At 35.4% G+C, this 20,553-nt stretch overlaps 1 protein-coding gene across 7 annotated transcripts in view; it reads right to left on the bottom strand.

The window, feature by feature from the left end:
* LOC138815316 (protein CFAP20DC-like) overlaps positions 1-20,553 on the bottom strand; it is a 200,762-nt gene that overhangs the window by 111,395 nt on the left and 68,814 nt on the right. For all 7 annotated transcript variants that reach the window (XM_070004655.1, XM_070004659.1, XM_070004660.1 and 4 more), the window contains 2 exons: positions 16,057-16,171; positions 8,762-8,918 (listed from right to left, as the gene is read on the bottom strand). In XM_070004655.1, coding sequence (XP_069860756.1) covers positions 8,762-8,918; positions 16,057-16,171 — 272 coding nt within the window. The remainder of the gene's footprint in view (positions 1-8,761; positions 8,919-16,056; positions 16,172-20,553) is intronic.

Genomic DNA, 20,553 nt, shown 5'->3' with positions numbered 1-20,553 from the left:
TTAGTAAATATTTTAAATACCAAACCATTCCATTTCTTCAGGAAGGTAAACAGGCATTCTGATAAGGAAAGAACAATCGAAAGCTTTTCCTTGAGTTTCATTTTGTGTGACTTCAATTCCATGGGCCTTATTTTCTTAAGCCCCTCCCACTTCAATGAATCTACTGAGGGTAGATGTGGTAGTTTTAGAATGTTTTTGTAGCCATTAAACAAATAATTACTTCACATTTCTTGACACCCATAAAAATTTATTGAGACAATGAATATGAATGAATAATTGAATAAATAGCCAACCTCTAGTTCACTAATTCATCAAACATTTACAACAGGTATAAGAATACCAGGTAGAGACATGCTAAAAGAGAAAAATAATGCGGAGACTTGGTCTATGCCTTCAAAGGGCTCTCAGTTTGAAATTATATTTTGTCTTCTTCTTGTACTTTTGAACATAGTACATTTATTCTTCATTACTGATACATTAGAACTGAACTGTAAAATCAGGAGATCTATAAAGTTATCATTAATATGACATAAACCTACACTTAATGGATCATTTGCTTTCTGCTGTCTCTCCTCTTTTGGGCTCTTACTAATAATCTACACATATCTACTATGGTTTTGATTTTCAACATGGAATGGTATGAGTTAATCAATAATTCTATCATGCAAATACTTTAAAAATGGCAGTCATTGTCCCCTCAGGGGCTATAAAAGTAATAATATAAATAGAATAAGCATGCCTTATTACTTATCTAGCATAAGATGTTCTTCTGGGCAACTAAAAACTGATTAATTGCTTGTTGCAAGTTTCCAATAATTCACTTTCTATTATATCCTGTGGTGTAAGTAGAAAAAGCAAAGAATAAAGAAAAAGGTCCTACTTTGAGATCTAGAAGTTCTAAAATGAAATAGCAGCAATTTAAAGAACAGAAGCTGGATGCCGGTGGCTCATGTCTATAATCCTAGCTACTCAGGAGGCTGAGATCTGAGGATCACAGTTCAAAGCCAGCCTGGGAAGGAAACTCTGTGAGATTCTTATCTCCAAAAAACCACTAGAAAACCCCAAGTGGCGCTGTGGCTCAACAGCGCCCAAGCCCAGAGTTCAAGCCCCTCCACCAGCCAAAAAAAAAAAAAAAATTAAATTACATAAAGAACAGAGCTCACCCAAGTATTGAAAGCATTATTTTAAAATCAAATCCCAGTAGGAAATAAGTAAAGTTTTCTATGATAAATATCTCCAAGTTGTGACTGCTATGTCTTTGCAGAGGAAAAGTAACTCCTTCTTTAATAAGAAAGACAAAAGGACATCTCTTACAATATAGACATCCTAAACAGAGCCATTCTGGCATTCTGGTTCCATGACATCTTTTGTATCTTTCTTAAAAAGAAAAAATCTCCACTCTATTCTAACACTCCATGATAGGTAGCACACTATGCTAATTAGAGCCCTGTTGGTGGTTTGAATTCTTGTTTTAATAAGTAACATTTGTATGACATTGGTCACATATGAGTTCCTTGTTCCTCAGGATCCTAGCCTATAAAATCAGGATAATAGCAACATCCATCTTCACTTGTAAAATACCTACTACAATGCTTAGATCTTATCAAGAGTTAAGGCTGAAATTCTCATCAGTATTAACTATCATTAGCAACTCTGATTATTACAACCACTACCACCATCAAACATTTATATACTGTCACACTCTGAATCAGAGACTCAAATTTCAATATACTATTGTTATTTTTTTTGCTCTCATTTGTATAGTTGTCTTCTTTAGGAAATCGGTTAATTTTCTTTCTTTCTTTTTCTATTTTTGCCAGTCCTGGGGCTTGAACTCAGGGCTTGGCACTGTCCCTGAGCTTCTTCTGCTCGAGGTCAGCATTCTACTACTTGAGCCACAGTGCCACTTCTGGCTTTTACTGTTTATGTGGTACTGAGGAATGCTAGGCAAGCACTCTACCACTAAACCACATTCCCAGCCCTTAGTTTGTTAGCTTTTCTAGTGACTGTGATTAAACACAGAATTCTGAAAAGAATTGTTCTATATTTTCATGTCATTCAAAATTTGCAGCCTTATAACACATTATTAAAACTTTTATCCTGCCATAAATTATATTAAGTGAAGTAAGCCAGGCCCAAAGAAACATAGGTCCCATGGTTTCCCTTATTTGCAATAACTAGTATATGTCTGAGTCAAGCAGAAAAGGTCAGTTAAGTTGATGTTAGGGAAATTAACCATAAGATATGTATTCAAATGTTTTTTTCTTTCATGCGATTGTTTCTAACACATTTATAAGATTATTTTTTTTGTTGCTTTGTATGTCCCTCCCCCACAGTATAACCTCTGCTTTCACTGTATTTGATGTTGTTATAATTTGTGGAGGGGAAGGGAAAAACCAAATCGTTTAAATAGGGATACAGGTGGACCCATTGCAACAATGAGATGTAGAAGTCGTTACGTCAAAAATGAACTTTACGGAGTTCCGGGAAGATGGCGGAGGAGAAGCTGGAATCTGAACAAGCTCTCGCATAGAAAGTAGGTTTAGAATTCCAGTGAACAGTCCTAAGCCAGAGAATCACACCAAGTGTGCCATCACAGGACAGAGAGTTAGACAAGAGAGGGGAAGCCAAGGAAACGCATCAGCTGCCGCTTCGGCGGCGGGGTCGCGGCGGCGACCACCGCCGCGGAGTCATACCTGAGACACAGAGAGTCGGGGACGAAGGAGCCAGACGCAGCGGACTAGCGGATTCTACTCAACACCAACAAGAACCGACAAGGAGCGAACATCATCCTGCTGTTTGCAGACCAGAGACGACCCAGGATCCAAGACTCGGCGTGAGTACAAGCCCGACATCCTCACTCCTCAGGGAGCAGAGGAGGGAAGGCCACCCCTCCCCCCCCAGCACCGGTGATCTCCATCTTGGATACCGACAAAGCTCGGAGGAGCTGCTAGCTCCAGCTCAGGCCTTGGAATAAAACGAGTCATTTAGCAGGTCACAAGAACTTAACGGCGAAGTGACCTGCCAGACTCAGCTCCATCCAGGGAAAAGTCACCCAGCTCAGGCGCCAGCCATCGGAGTGCCTTGCCTCACTGGGTAACCAGAGCCAGAGGCTACCCCTCCCTCTAGCAGCCACCACAATCAATTGAAAAACAGAAACCCTGAGAATGGCTCCAGGCTGGGCGCTGTGAGCTTTATCACAAAATAGCAATAGCCCCAGGGAAAAGCTACTGTTTGTTGAAAGGCCTCAACTCTACCCAGAACCTAGCCTCATCACCACATCCCCCTCTTTTGTGACTTTCAAAGCAGACCACCCTCCCAGAAAACTAACCTGGGAGGGGGATCTCAAAATCTTGGGTAAAGCAGAGCATTTTTCTGCCTCTTCCAACCAACCGACTTAAGAAACCAATCAAGCCACAGGACCTCAAGCTGACCAGAGACTCCAACAAGAGACTGGTTGCAGACAAAAGGGAGATACAGGATTCTTCCCACTCCTCCCCCCCCCAAAAAAAAATCAAAAGACTTTTTTTTTCTTCTTCTTTTCTTTTTTTTTTGCTTGTTTTTTGTTTTTTGTTACCATATATATATATATATATATATATATATAAATTTTTTCCCTTCTAAAACTTTTATTAATCTTTAATTTTTGCCTCTTCTGAAAAAATAATTGTTTTCCAGTAACTTTTTTTTCTCATCTTATAATTTTTATTTTAGGAATACGTGAATGAGAGTTTTCCTTTCTGTTCTTGTCTTCTTTCTCTTTTTCTTTCTTTCTTAATTATCTTTTTGTTTTTTATCTAGCTCTACTGAACTTCTGATCTTTTCTTCTCCCTTTCCCATCCTTAAAGATTTTCACATCTCCTCTATGTCCCTCCCCTTCTCTGAACATATTCACATTCCTCTCTAAATAGACGGTCTTTTAACCTCTATAATAACATTAATTTTTACGTTTCTATTCTTTTTCTGGTCTCTCTTTATTCCCCTTTCCGTCTCTTCTTTTTCTCTCTCTCTCTACTTGCATCCTACCCAACCCATTTCCTGCACTGTGATTAGGACATAGTTAACTCTCCCTGTGCCTCCCCACACCAATCTATTCCCATTTTTTACCCACATCTCTCCCTAATCCTAATAATTTCTGGTTTTCCAAATTCTTTTCTGCGGTTCGAATTCCTTCAACATATAGTCCTTTAACATATAGTCGTTTGATGTTGAATAGATGTATCTGTTGAACTAGATTGTATCTGTAGACTATTGACGGTACAAATGCAAACTTTGGTTGATGGTTGCCTTAAGATAGTGTTCTAGCACAAAACTGGTGCAATCTTTATCTCAAATGGGCCGAGTAAGCCAGAAAAACACAAGAAAAATGGCAAAAATGAACTTTACAACTTTGGGGGGGGAGGGTTGGATGGAGGTGTGGGGGGAGGATGGGATGGGAAGGGGAAACAAAGGAGGAGGCTACAGTGCTTGATAAGAAATGTACTCATTATCTTCCCCATTTAATTGTAACCCCTCTGTACAGTATTTTCACAATTAAAAATAAAAAAAACTTTTATCCTGCCATGACTCATACTGAACTTCTTTTTCTTTGAACACGTCAGTTCCTTCATAATACATGCTCTCCTTTCTTTTGTGCACTTTCTCTCTTTTCCTTTTCTCCTTCCCTCCCTCCCTTCTTCCCTCTCTGTTTCTCTCAAGTGCATGCGTCCGCACACATGCGTGCGCGCACACACATACCACACATACACACACATGCACATGCACATGCGCACACACACAAGCACAGACTCTTCTCCTTGAAATGACTTCTCTTTTCACTATCTCATTTTTCCTTCAAGATGCAGTTTGGAAAGTTAGTTTTCTGCATTAGTATATGTCAAACTGTGGTCTACAGACTTATATTGATCCAGAGATAATTTTCACTGATCTACAGCTTCATTCTGAAATTAAGGTCTTTATTGTTTGTACATACTTTGTGTGTGTGAGTGTGTGTGTATGTTTAACTATCATTTCATTTAATGAACAGAACAATATGTGGCTTTTCTTGTTTTATTTTAATCCAATTTGGCTAAGCCAAATGTTGGCAGCCTGATGGTGATCCTCAAGTATATATATATGGGCAGAAGACTGAACTCAGTGCCTTATACATGCTAGGTAAGGACTCTCTTACTGAATACCTAGACTCCTTGAATTTTTCTTAACTTGACCTGCCTGGGAAATAGAAGTGTTTCACCAAACATTTTTCCCAAATAAGGGAGGCCAAAATTTCCTGCCCACCACTGTTAATTTAAGCCCACAGTGAGATTACCACCAAGTATTATACCTTTACATGTAAGTTTGCTTGTAAGACCTGAGCTCCTTAAGATAGTCTGTGTGATCCCAGAAGACAGGCAAATGTTTAGCATTACATATTGCATTACAGTTCATCCCTTTTCACACGTCTTTTCAATTATATATATATATATATATATATATATATATATATATATATATAAGTATTTTTCAATTCAACATCTTTTCACATGTAAATGTTTGTCTTCACAATGATCTGATGATAAAGCAAAATTCAAGACTCACATAAAATCAAAGCTGGCCTGGACTGAAAACATTAACCTGTGTTTTTAGGTTTGACAATATCTATTTTATACACATGTTCTCACTAAGAGTAAGCTAACAATATTTTATCTAATCAAAGCACAGTTATTACTTCCATTTTGCTAGTGAGGAAACTGAACCAGAGAAACACATGAGTACTTAAATACTACCAGCTAACATTAGACAAACATAGCATATAATCCATATAATCTGAGAGTCTGTATAGGTGTGAGCTAAGTGAGCTTGTGGAAACTATCTTTACTGTCTGTCCACTTCATTTTTCTGTAAGCCTAAAAACTCTTAGAACAAAGTCCTAAAAAACACTTGTGCATGTCCAAGCCACATGCTATTTTATGATGTTTCTTTCCCCACGCGCTTTTGCTTTCTTGGAGTTGATCACTCTTGGTTTTTTTTCATAGTTTTTCCATATCCTAATACTATTTTCTTCAAAAGTCCCTGTTAGTACTGTAAAATCATCATTAGTTTTAGCTCTATGTTCAAACACATCATACTCTGTCAGATATATGCTTTTCTTGTAGACTCTTTTTGTCTGCTCAACTGTGTACTGAGCCTGCTCTCTGCAAAAGCTCCCCATGTCATTGATCACATTCCATGTATATATACATGACTATATACATAAATTTATATATACATATATTATTCATACATATATACATATATATGAACATATATACATATATACTCATATATACTCATATATACATATATTTCATTTGATTTTATTTTGATTTCCTTTAATTTTCTTGGATCCCATTTAGTTCATTTTCCTAATCTACTCTTTTGTTGCATTGGAGAACATCTTCCAGATCTTTTCTGAGAAAGGACATAACATGTTTTTTTTAGGTCTTGCATCTTCAGTCTGCATTGGCAGAATTCTAGGTTGAAAATAATTTTTTCACAGATTTTGAAGGTACAATTTCACCTAATGTTGCCGTTATGAACTGATATTCTTCTTCTCTCATTCCTACCCCTCTGTATATGAATTATGTTTTTTTAATTTGGATGCTTAAAGGATTTTCTTTTTAGCCTTCCATTTCTGAAATTTCATGATGATGAGACTTTTGTATTAGTTGTTCTTGGATGTGATAAGCTATGTCAATTTGAAAGTATCTCTACACCAGTTTTGAAAAATCTAATATTCTTTTGTTTTTTCTAGTCTCTAATTTTGGAATCCTGTATTACTCTAACGGTGGGTTTGGGAGACTAATTTTACTATTACATCTCTACCATAGGATCAGTCTTTAAGGCGTCTTTATTGTACTTTTTGTTTTATATCTATGCAGAAAAAAAGTATCATCTAGAGCCTAACAATATCTCTATGTCTTCTGAAACAAAATATCCAACATTCAGTGAGAACTTTGGCACACCAAGAGACAAGATTAAAAATAGACAATAAGAATAAACTCATAGGAGATTAAGCTACTGAAATGATTAATTATAAGCTATAACGTTGATTAATATAACAGAGAAATTTGATAACAAGATGGAGAATTTCATCTTAGGAATAGAAACTATATAAAATAAAATTTGGAAATCAAAAAAAATGTTGTAACTATAGAATAATATCATATATAATCATTTAGTTCCTAGATGCTCCATAAATTCCTACACAGATGTCCCCACAAAAATGTACAGGAATCTTTCTAGTAGAATTATTCATAGCAGCCTAAATAGGTCTGTTCAAAATTAAATTGGTTCATACAATTGTATGTACTTGTTATGTATATCAACACAGATGAATATCATAAGCAATTGTTTTACGAAATAATGCATATATAAAAGTATATATACTGTATAATTTAACATCTATAAAGGTTAAAAAAATAAGTAAAATTAATCTGATAGAAGTGAGGATAAAGATTACTTCTCAAGAGAGGAGAGAGGGTTATGATTAGTAGGGGACATAAACAGGGCCTATAAGATATATGTGACAGTCTACTTTGGACCCGAGTGTTCACTTTGTGTTAATTCCTCAAACTTCACAAATGGAATTTGTGCATGCTTTATGTTTATATTAAAAGTTTCTATCAATTAAAATATACTTCAATAAAGTATTTGTCGAAGCAAGTAATGAACAAATTATTTTATAGATATAGTTTCTGTCATTAATTCTGGGAAAAAAATTCCTTCCATATCTATTTTCAGGAACATGATACTTACCAGGGACCTGATAAACTTGAGTCCAGAAATTCTCTGGTTCATATTCTCCAGAGAATAAATTTTCTGCTGTCTAGTTATACAGAGTTATAGATGATACCTGGAATCCTGTAAGTAAACTAAGCTGATTTTTAACCTTTTCCCCTGATTTTGGCCATGTTCCTTACCATACTGGGGCTGCAAACTTATGAACTCCTTGGCCTGAAGGGTTTGGCTTTCTTTGCTTTTCTAGGTCACTCCTCAAGCTTATGAAATTTATCATTATCTTCTATAGTCTATCCTGATTTTTTATTCCTATCTTATAACTTTAGTGTGATTAGGGAAGGATCAGAGATTAAAATGTTCATGGAACTTGCTATATTTGATCTACTTTTTCTTTATATTTATGCTGATTAGGTTATGAAATCCTCCTGTGAACTGATGTAAACTGTAGATATTTCTGCATATTTTGAAGCTTTTTATTAGCTGAATTTTCTTTTTTGAATGATATTTTTTACTTTTACTACTATCTTAGAATCCTTCTATGGTAGTATTTGACTCCATGGACTAATAATTTTTAATGTTGTTAACATTTACATCCTATTTATCTTTTATGCTTATGCTTATTAACCATGTTTTTGGTTCCATGTCTGTGGAGGAATAAAAACCATGCAGAGCCTCAAAATATGCCTATAGTTTCTGATACTCATTGTCTAACATTCACTCAAACTTAGGTATAGACCAAGTACTCGTGGCACATGCCTATAATCTGAGCTAGTAAGAAGGCTGGGAAATGAAGGATTGGGATTCAAGGCCAGCTCAGGAAGTAAAGTTTGTGAGCTTCTCTTTATCAGCATTCCTAGCAGATCAGGCATAGTCATATCAGACTTCACTCAGAAGCATGAAGACATAAAAATCAAATTGCTTCCATGATCCTATACTATCTCAAAAGCATAGCTAATGTTAAAAACATATAAGAGAATTTAAAAATCTTGACCACAAAACATACCATCTTTATCAGCAGTATCTTGAGGCTTTGATTTTAAGGTGAAGATCTTCCGTAGTTTACAGTTTGCTGAGACAATAATCCCATCCAATGACTGGAAAACTGCTCCCTTGAATATCTCACTGGTGAATGCAACTAAGTCAATACACAGATTGCACCACTGAGAGAGAGAAGCAAAAAGAGTATGGAACTACCTTTCATCATCACATAAATGAACATCACAATATGCAAAAAAAAATCCAGAAATGAGGCAATTATCTAGATTAACCAGCCCCAAACCAATTTTCCTCTATTTTTGGCTTAAACTATCTTAAAAATTGCTCTGATTTTTTTCCCCCGGAAAATCCTCACAATCTAAACTATTTATTGACCATCTGAATGCAGAATTCTTATTACGAGACAAGGCTAAGACAGCTTTGGGAAATAATTCTCTATTTGTAGACACTATGCTGTTGGCAGCTAATTGCAGGTGCTTTAGATCAGTTAAGTCTTGAAAGTCAGGGATAAGTAGCCAATTGTTCCTTTGAGGGGACTAATTTAATCACAATTAGCCACTTAGGCTTGTACTAAAAAAAAAGGTATGGATGAAATTAGAGGCTGGGTTTAAATGGTAGCCAATGCTGTCTACTTAAAACTAATTAACCTACTATACAGAAATAGATTGTTCTAAAGAATTTATAATTATGCCTTGTATTTGCCAGTTTTAAAGTGTTCTTTCAGTGACTAATTTCTGCCCATTAAACAATTAGATTCCCTAATTCTTCATCAAATGAATCTCTAAATGACTTGAGTTAAAAGAAAATACTCCTGTGGTGGGAAATGAATACACATTTAACCCTGTAGGACAAAAGTAGGATAATAATTTTTAAAATTAAAACAAAATATTAAAATTCATATTTCTCTTAAATATCAGGCTCTCCCATTATTTGTTTAAAAGGTCACATACAGTCCATTATGTAATTTTTTTAAAAAAGAAAATCTTTTCTACGAAGCAATGTTGATTTTAATACAGAGATGAGCCTGAGGTTGTTTCCACAGCAGCAAAGTAGAAGAGTTTATAGTATACTACTGACTAAATCGCTTATATTTTGAGAACGTTTCAACAGTAAAATTATATTCCCAGGCCACAAAAATACCAATGGTCTTTTTGGGAGTAAAGATCTTGGGGTAAGCAAAGGCAGAAAGCAGGACTGAGGATAATATAGTCATCAGGAGAATGATGGGGGTGAGGAGTGACACATGTTCTGTAAGACAGGCCAGTGGTTCAAGTTTGGCAGAAATGGAGGATCAGGAAGAGAACATGCTATTCCATAGGGCAGGTGTCTCCACTGTTCTTGGAAGAAGAATATGCAAAGGCAGAGCACTCAGAAGTTTGATTAAGCTTGCTACAGGAATGTTCGTGAGTGGCAGAGGTCTGTGAGGGATAGAGTACAGCTGAAGAATAAAGAACTCTGAGATATAGAAAGATTGAATATCTTCAGCCTTCTAAGCCATCAAGTGAGAAGAGCTGGCTAAAAATGAATATGAAAATGATATATAAGGAACAAATGTCATCACAGGGTGGAATGTCATGGCTTGGTGAAATCAGATTATAGGGTATGGAGGTGTTGGGTTTTTGTCCAATAATGAAATAATATTATGTTAGCATTATTGTTGGTTTATAAGTCTAGTTTCTCTCCCTAAAAGACTGACATCATCCCAATTACTCCCTTAGCTTTTTCCACCAGCAATTCCTTTGTTCTTCACCCTCATACACTAAGTACTTATCAATGTTGGAGGGTGGCAGATATTCAGATATTGTTATCTACTTATACTGTTAATCAAAGGAGGCTCTATATTTTTTCTCCCAACATTCCTGCCTTTTGATACTCAATAATAATTTCAGTAAGTATGTAATAAGTGTGTACATAGTGTATAATTTCAATAGTTTCTATATTCCTAACTTCACTTTTATAAGTATTCCTTTTATAAGTATCCAGTTAGATTTTCATTTCATATATTGCTTTTACTAGTTTTGGAATGCTGATTTCATAGCTTTTTTCATATTTTTTATTGAGGTTTTCCATTCATATTTTCCTTTAAATTCTTGAATATATTTATAATAGGTGTTTTTAATCCTATGCTTCTTCTTCTGTTGTGTCTGGGTCTGTTCCTTTTTCTCATGGCTAGCAAGGTGTGTTTTCTTTCTCTTTTTGGTAGTAGTGGGGTTTGAACTCAGTGCCTACACTTGCTAGGCAGTTGTCCTACCATTTAAGCCACATTCCCAACCTTTGCATCAATTAGTTTTCAGACAGGGTCTCAAGATTTTGCCAAGGGCTAATCCCACAATGAAATCCTCTTACCTTCTACCTTGTGCAGATGGGTTAATAGGTATATACTACCATACTCAGCTCATTGGTTTAACTCTTTGCTTCAGCTTACCTTAAACTTCAAAGCCATGTTTTCTCACTTTGTATAATGTATGATGAACACTGTGCTATATTGTTGAGCTTTGGATGCTGGAGTTTGAAATCAGGGCCTTGTATTTGCTATTGCTGGGCAGACACTCTACTACTTGAGGTCTACTGTCAGTCATTTGGTTCTAGATACTCTTGGGATAGTTTTACATTTATGCCTGGGTTGGCCTGGACCATGATCCTACTTTCACTTTCTTTGTAAATAGGGTAATAGGCATAGGCCACCACATCCAGACACTGGCTAAGATGGAGTCTTCCTAACTCCCCCCTCTACCACACATTGGCTTTAAAATGCAACTTTCCTTATCTCTGTCTCACAAGTAGCTGAGATTACAGGTGTGAGCCCTCACACACATCAGTTTTCTTTTTAAAAATCTTAAATGTTCTTCCATCAGGAAAATAAGTTATTTGCAGTGATTTCCAACCTAATTATCTAAGTCCAGCATATTCCTTTAGTACCAGTATTATTTTACATATTTGCCTTTTCTCTAACATTTTAATCTCCTTGAGGAGGAAGATTATGTATCATTTAGATCTGAATATATTTGGCCCATAGTAGGGACTTAATAAAGACTTACTAATTGAAATTGACACAGATGTTTATTTTGACATCATATTAACAGTTAATGGACTCATGTCTACTGAAAATGGTAAGATAGTAACTATGTTACCAACATTAACTGAGCACTTACTACGAGCTTGTATTGCTCTGTACTATACTGTTCTCAATGAGTCTCAACAGCTACGCTATTAAAGTCTGTTCTTCCACTGACACTGTCTAAGAGAAAACTGAAGCACAGAGACATTAATTTACTTGGCCAAGGGACTATAGTCAAGAAGCAACAGAACTAAAAACTGAAAATGTATATCTAGCTCTGGAGGCCACACTTCAAACCCAACAGTATCTTGCTTGGGCATCTGATTTAAAAATGGGCTGATCCTAAAGTTGGCTAAACAGCCTCTTTTTCAAACAAACTTCTTTCAAACTAGTTGTGTCTTTGTAAGCATTCAAAATGAATAGAGGAAGGCAAAAGACAATTCTTTCTTCCTCATATCTTCAATACCCATACTAGATAGACAGATAAATAAGAAAAAATCTGATTTTTAAAAATGACATTCACATAGATGAGATGGAACATTCATAGACCCTCAAATATTATAATGAATTCTAGGCTAGAAAGTTCTATTAAGAGACATTCTATGATTGTAGCTTATGTGTAGCTCTAAATGACCTCACATTTGATAAGCCTGCCTCCTTCATTCTCTTCTTGTTCAGTGATACTGAAGAAATTAAATACTGTTAAAATCTCAAATTTCCAATCATTGGCCATATAGATAACATGATCTTTGATAAGAAGATTCTAGGTTGTATAAGAACTATAACATACACCACCAGTTATAGCTTAAAAAAGCAACTGCTAAAGATTATTTTATCCATTTAAATGAATAGAAATGTTACTAAAAATATGGCATTGTAATTTACCATATGACATTATCATATCTCTAATGAATAATTTACTCTAAATGACATCTTGTAATTGAATTTCTTATTCAAATAAAATTAAATTTATTGCATATTAATCCATACTTTGGTAGAAGGCAGTGATGTTTATCTGACACAATCAGTTTTATTGAAGTAGTAAATTGATTTCAGTGAGGTCTAAGTGTACTTCTTTTGTTTAATTGATGGCTATTAATTAAAAACTTTTTGTACCACTAAAAAAAGTTAAATGTATAAATTTTTATAGTTGTAATGCTAAAGTAACTCTTCATAATTAAAATAATATAAAAAATAATTTTGAAAGGTTAATATTTAAGGGTAATTGAAACAGAAAGTAGCTAATATAAATATTCATATTGGCATGATTGTAAGAATATTAACTTGTTCGCTGTCTAAAATACTTAGATAAAGAACCAAGGAAAGAGAACCTCTTTGCAGATATCTTCTACAATTGATCTAAGGCCAAGAAGCTATGGCAGATAGCTTCTAAATCTGGGGTTGCAAACTGAACACTTAGAGAAGCTATGCAGACAAATTAACTGAGTGAAGCAGGAAGGTCTGGGTCACCTATATAACTTAGAGGAGTGGAGAGGATTCAAGTTCACAGAGAATGTTCAGCTCCCTTAAAAGTGTGCAGTTACCACTCTGCTCAAGCCAACTTCTTGCTGAGCTGGAAAACGGGCTCCTTGTAAATCTGAAGTTTTTCAAAACAAGTCAGAAATCAGGAATATTCTGTGATCTTCTGATTTATAAATGTCAGCCATAGTGTTTTTAGAATGTTGCCTTGAGGTTTACTACTAAAATAACCACTGGTTTCTGAAGGATAGGAAAAATTGAATACACTGAGAAAAGCAGGAAACTAGTTCCAATGATCACACTGACACCTATGATCACCTGTGGCACAATGATCACCTATGGCACCTGGATGAAGGAGGGGTTGGATCCCTGTGCTGATCTGTGTAGAAATTGCTTCAAAAATATCACTCAGCTTTAATTTAGTAGGGCTCACTACGGATAAAGTATATCCATAGTGGAAAGGAAGGACCCTTTGTTACCATGTGTACTTGTTAGATTGGGAGGAAACTAAAGAAAATGAGAGCAAGACCTTCCTAATATATATTTGAAAACTCCTGAACATTTGTGGAATTACCAAGATATTTAAGAAGCTTATATAATTTGGCTATGAAAACTATTCATTTTATCTCCTATGTTACAATGCATGTGAAGACCTGTGAGCATATTCTACATTTATATTCTATATATTCTACATTTACTTTCTATGTGCCACCTACTGATAAGAACTGGGGACCAAAGCACAATATTACAAGTTTGTAATCTAATGAGAGAGACAGGCAACTACATAAGTGACAAAGTGTATGGTGGAGAAGTATTATAAGAATTGTAATATTGTGAATGACAATGACAAGCTGTTCTCCAAATAACTAATCTGCAGAAAGTATTGTCATATAGGCTTTCCTAGAGTAAGCAACATCTTAAGAGCAAAGGGCAGTTGTAGTCCTAACCTAGTACTTACTCTATGGCAGAAGAGCCTTATATTTATTAAGTCAGGTATCACCTTCCCCTAGAAACCTTCATGGGGATACACTTCGCTATCTGCACTTCATAGATGAGGAATTATTACATAGGAATTATTACAGAAGCATGTGCCAGAACTCTGATTCTACATTCTCAACCATGTCAAATAATTCACATGTTATATATTTAACAAAACTGAATTTCAGAGCTAGACTCTTTGTTGTTGCTTTTATAGTATGTATCAAATATATGTACAGTTTTATTTATATATGCTTGTATATTTGTGACATTGCTTCGTATTCATTCCTCTGCCACTACCACTTATTCTTCATTAATGTAATCTGGAAAATGGTCTCCTCACCTTCATTTTCTATACTTTCAAATCATTATAGATTATCATTAACAAAATAATCTACCCAAGGTACAAAACCAACTGTGTGTTCCTTAATGAATTCAAAAGCTTTCAGTGGCTCTTCTTCTCCATCACAGTGGTTCCCAAAGAGTGGAACACACAGCATTTGTCAAATGACTGGATGATACATATGAGTAGTGTTATATAACTCTGGATCATAGAATACAAATTTCCCTTTATCAGTTTCCTTTCAATCCTTCTAACTGTGCCAGGGCAAAATTGTCAAATGTATCCAGTTTTTGATGAACTCTTTTTAAGTGAGAAAGCAAGTGACAGGACAGGGCCTTTAAAAGGGTACCAGGTGTAGCGACATCTTATAATGCTGTTGTGTTGGCTGGGGATAGAATCTAGAGTCTTGCACATACTAGATAAGTATTCTACCACTCCTCCAGCCTCACTCTGTTGTTTTTAGTATATTGATATTTTATTTTTGGAAAGTCATATTGATTTTCCATTTACAAAAGTGATATAGAGATTTCTTTAAAATTAAATTTAAGCGATTTAAATTTGCTATCTTTGTTTTCTTTTTTGTCATTTATTCATTTATATGTCTTTGGGAGGATAAGAGGGGAGCACAGAAATAGAAGGACAAAGGATGAATAAATGCAGCAATGGTACTCACTATGTTGAAAATCAACTTGCTGAAAATACAACTTGTGGGTTAGATGGGAGAGAAAAACTGGGAGAGAGTTAGGGAAAGGGAACATTGTCCAAAAGGAAATGTACTCTTTGCCTGACTGTAGCCCCTCTGTTTTTTTTTTTTTTTTTTTTTAGCATTTTTAAATAAAAATAATAAAAACAATAAAAGTCATTCCTCAATAAAAAGTAAATGTAAGCAAGATAGTGAGTCACTTTACAGGAAAGAATTAAGTATATATTAGAAGGGATGGTATAGAAATACAGTATTGAGAAAAATACCAAATCAAAATCAAAATAAAGTAAGAAAGGCTGTCAGTTGACCCAGGCCCTTTACAGGTTACACAAGGAGCCCAAAATCTCCAATCTACATGAAGTTTTTGTATTGTAGAAATGGTATTTAAAAAATCTAGCAACAATGTTTTTCATTCTCTATTCTGCATTCTCCACACTGTTTCTTTTGTTCCACTTTCTTGCTCAGTTTCCCATTTCCTCCTGTGAAATCCCATAGACCTTTCCTGTCAATAGGAAGTGCTAACTCTCCTGGCAGTTCAATGGGTTTCTCTGCCTTTCAAATTCCCAGTAGTACCTTCCCTCTCCACTGTGCTTTCTATAGTGCCATTATAACACCTTCTCACCTCACAGATTTCAAGGGAGAGGAAGGAAGGGCAATGTGCCTCACTCATAAAGTAGGCCCACATTATTAATACTTACTGAATTGAATTTAACAATTTAGGCAACATTCTGTGATACTTACAATTTTGCGCTTGATCATGAAGAGTGGGATTTTTGCATGAAGAGGGGTTGAAGACAGTTCCTTATGGACTGTTGATAAATACAATCTTCTTTTGATGTTTCTTAAATCAGTAATTCTGACAAAAAAAGAGAAGAGAAAAACATTCCTATCAATTTAATGACTACTTCTTTGGATAATCATCAAAATGCTTATATATATGGACCCTGTCCAACGGGGAGTTTGAACACAGAATTTTTAAGAATTGCCATTTTCTTTGAAGAAGTAATAAAATTTCTTCCTTAAATGCAAAATGCTCACAAGGCAGAATGTATAAATTTACTTAATATGCTAATTTATTTCTGTACTCTACACTAGATTTCCATAGTACTCCAGACGATGAGAAAAATTCAATTTGTATGAACTGAGAAACGGCTAGCCTTTAATAACCAGGCTCGTTCCAGCCCCTTAAGCATGTGTTATCTTGGGACATACCGTCACCTACCAAATAGGAAAACATTATGGGTTTCTTTCCCTAAAAATGCACCTGTCATTTTATATAGGCTTTTAGTCTGCTTAGAGACAGGCACAAAACACTGACTGTCGGTTTCACTTCCTAAGCACATATCTTCCAACTAGAATTATAATACACAAGTTTATTGCTCACTATTCAGGTCAACCTACAGTGATACCAAGGACACTGAATTTGAACATCTTTAATAGATTTAGACCACAGCCATGATCACAAAGATTAGGTTTGCTTCAAACTGATAGAGGCTCATTTTTATATTCTGCTTCTTTTAGGTCTCAGAGGTAACATAGCAAGCTGAAAATCTCCAAATCTGTCTCAGGCTGCCATAGTACAGAATTAATGCTTCCTGAAAAACTCTTTTTCTCTGAGAATAAGTAGCATTTTTGTCCTCATGTTTAGACTGTCTCAATGTACTACAGTGCTAATTTTCTATAATTAACAATGCCCTAAGGAGTCATTTAATTAAGATTCACTGTCAATATTTGTAGTATAATCGACTATTTTAAAAAATCAACATAGCCCATTCTGTAGCCCTTCCAGGCTTCCTCCTCCTCCTCCTCACTTCTATTCTCATTGTTTCCTACATATCTTGTCATGGAAAAACGATCATCAAACAATGTTAAGAATAAATACAGTAAAAAATTTGGTGAGATGCCATAGCTAAGATATGAACCAACACAGATGCCCCTCAATAGATGAATGGATCAAGAAAATGTGGTGTGTGTGTGTGTGTGTATGTCATTATATATATATATATATATATATATATATATATATATATATGGCATTCTATGCCTCCATCAGAAATACTTCCCCATTTGTTAAGGAATGGAAAGACTTGGAAAAAATTATATTAAGTGAAGTAAGCCAGGCCCAAAGAAACATAGGTCCCATGGTTTCCTTTATGTGCAATAACTAGTATACGTCTAGGACAAGCAGAAAAGATAAAAAGCTATGTACATATGACCATATAAGATAATGCTAAGCTAAATAAACCCCAAGATAGGGACAAAAGTGGTTTTATCTTTGTTGCTGTTGTTTTTAATGTATTTATATTGTACTATATGATTTTTTTTATTTCTCTTGTATGTTCTCCCCCCATGGTATAACCCTTGCTTTCACTGTGTTTGATTCCGGTGCCCTGCACCTTATATATACATTTTTCTAATTTGGGGAGGGGAAGGGAAATACCAAAAAGCTGAAATGAGGATACAGGATAACCCATTGTAACAATGAGATGTGCAAGACACTATGTTGAAAATGAACTTTACAACTTGGGGGGGGGGATGAGTTGGGAAGGAGGAGAGGAAAGGGGTGTTAGGGGAAAACAAAGGAGGGGTAACAATGCTCGATAGGAAATGTGCTCATTACCTTATTTAAGTAACATAACCCCTCTGTAAAGTATCTTTACAATAAAAAATATAAAAAAAATTGGTGAGATGATTTCAGGATATACTGAAACCTAAAAAATTATCCCCCTCTACTATTAATTACCATAAATTCACTTAAAAGCAAGAAACCCTTTCAACCTATTATCATAGCTAAGGCTTAAAACACTAAAGTATCAACACTATGGCAGTATTATGTTTTGATGAATAAGTAAATGCAATATTTCACTTCAACATATGTACATGTGCTAGGTGTGCGGGTATAATGAGTGTGTACAATGTGCTATGTGTGCACAGACATTTTACTAATGGGGTGTAGTATCAAACATATGTAGAAAGTATTGTTATTAGGGGTGCTATTACATATTGTTTATAGAAAGTACTAATTAAGGAGAAGAGCAGGAAATGGTGCTACAAGCCCATAATCCTTGCTACCTGAGTGGCAGAGATTGAGGCACAAGGCTAGTCCAGGCAAAAAAAATGTGAGACTGCATCTCAGCCAACAACTGGTGTGATAGCCTTAGCCTGTCATCTCAGATACAAGGGAAGCACAATACCTAGACATTATGACATATGCCTGTCATTCCAGCCATCCAAGAAAAGACGAATATGAAGATCACAGCCCAGAGGCTGGTTTAGGCATAAAGCAAGACTATAACTAAAAAAAATAACTAACACATGAAGGTTCATGAAGTATAGTGTTAATCTGGCTGTGAGGCCCTGAATTCAATCCCCAGTAGTGAAAAAAAAAAGTTCTGATTAGAGCATGGAAATTAAGCAAAAAGAGGGAGGGTTTAAGCCAAGAGTTATCTGTGACCTGATGTTGTTATCAAAAGTTTTCTGTTTGTAAGGATGAAACTAAATAATTTTTATTTAAATTATTAAAGATCAAACTCCAACCAGAATAATGTTTAAATATATTGTCACATATTGGCCAATGTGAACATTCATTTATTCATTCACATTCAAACTGAGCCATGAAGCATTTCTTGGAATATACCAGTGATATAATGATATAGATGAAATCTGAGTATTTATTCTAGAGGAAAAAAAGCAGGTGAAAAACTACAAAAAGAAAAAGATTCAACCTGCCAGGCACTGGTGGCTTACACCTATAATCCTAGCTACTCAGGAGGCTGAGATCTGAGGATCATGGTTCAAAGCCAGCCCAGCAGGAACGTCCATGAGACTGTTCTCTCTAATTAACCACCAGAAAACTGGAAGTGGTGCTGTGGCTCAAGTGATAGAGCGCTTGCTTTGAGCTGAAGAGCGCCTAGGCCTAGTTCAAGCCCCAAAACCACCACCACCAACAACAAAAAGATTAAACTAGAAGATACCAAAAAATGATCTGCTTTAGACAGTATTGATGGTAAGATTTGTAGTAGATAAGGAACATGACAGAGAGATGCAGAGAAGCCAAATGTTAGAAGTTTTATACTAAGGTAAGAAGTTTATAAATTTATTGTCCAGTGTTGGAAGCTAGTACAGGGCCTACATTCTTCCTTTCATGATTAAGATATATTTATAAAAATAAATAAGGTCTTGCTTCATCACTGGAATAAAATTTGTACAAATTTAGTGTTCATTTTAAGACTGATAATATGTAATATGTATATAATACATTACATACTTTATATATTGGAACTCTAGGGTAAACCCAGGGCCTTGTGAATGCTAAGTAGGTACTGTGTTGTGCCAAACCTCCAGCCTCTTCTATTCACTATTTTCTTAACAGTATTGTCCTAGTTCTTGAACTCAGAGCCTGCATGTTGTCCCAGCGCTTTTTTGCTCAAGGCTGGTGCTCTGCCACTTGAAAAACAGCTCCACTTTCAGCTTTTTGGGGATTAATTGGAGATAAGTCTCACTGACTTTTCCTGCCCAGGCTGGCTTCCAACTACAATCCTCAGATCTCAGATTACAGGCATGAGCCTCAGGCTCCCAGCTTTAACTTTTAATTTGAAACTAATTTCCAACTAAAAGAAAGTTATCAAGCACTATACATAAAAGAATTGTATGCATTTTATATTCACTTATGGGGATGCTTTTTGATTAGCAGAAGTTTTCATTTTCATGAAATCAGTTTGTCATTACTTACACTTGTGCTTTCTAAATCCTTAAAAAAATTCCTTGCCTAGCACAAAGTTGCAAATATAGTGTATTTCCTCCTAGAACTTTATAGTCTTTGTTTTTTCATTCAGTTTATGAGAAACCTCAAATTAGTTCCTCTTTGTTGTATGAGACAATGGAGGGGAAGTTATTTTCTTTTTGTAGTTTATTCAATCATTCCAGCACCACTTATTAAGCTCATTTTCCCTTATTGAAATTGCTTATTACTTTGTTGAAAATCATTGATTATCTTGTATTAGTTCATTTTCTGTTAATATAAGGAAACGCATGAGACTTATTTATGGAGACTCAAGAGCATGGTACTAGCATCACAATGTGAAAAGATGATGTAGGAGAAAGACATAAATTTCTAGAGAGGGAGCTAGAGGACAATCCAGGAATTGGGCTCACTCTTATAACAACTTACTCTTGCAAGAACTAACAGTCTCACAATATCTACCTTAATCCGTTCTGAAGGTAGCATCTCAATACCCT

Source organism: Dipodomys merriami, unplaced genomic scaffold (genome assembly GCF_024711535.1).
Source record: "Dipodomys merriami isolate MVZ:Mamm:240054 unplaced genomic scaffold, mDipMer1.0.p SCAF_638, whole genome shotgun sequence".
NCBI lineage: Eukaryota > Metazoa > Chordata > Mammalia > Rodentia > Heteromyidae > Dipodomys > Dipodomys merriami.
This window is presented reverse-complemented; position numbering and strand designations above follow the sequence as displayed.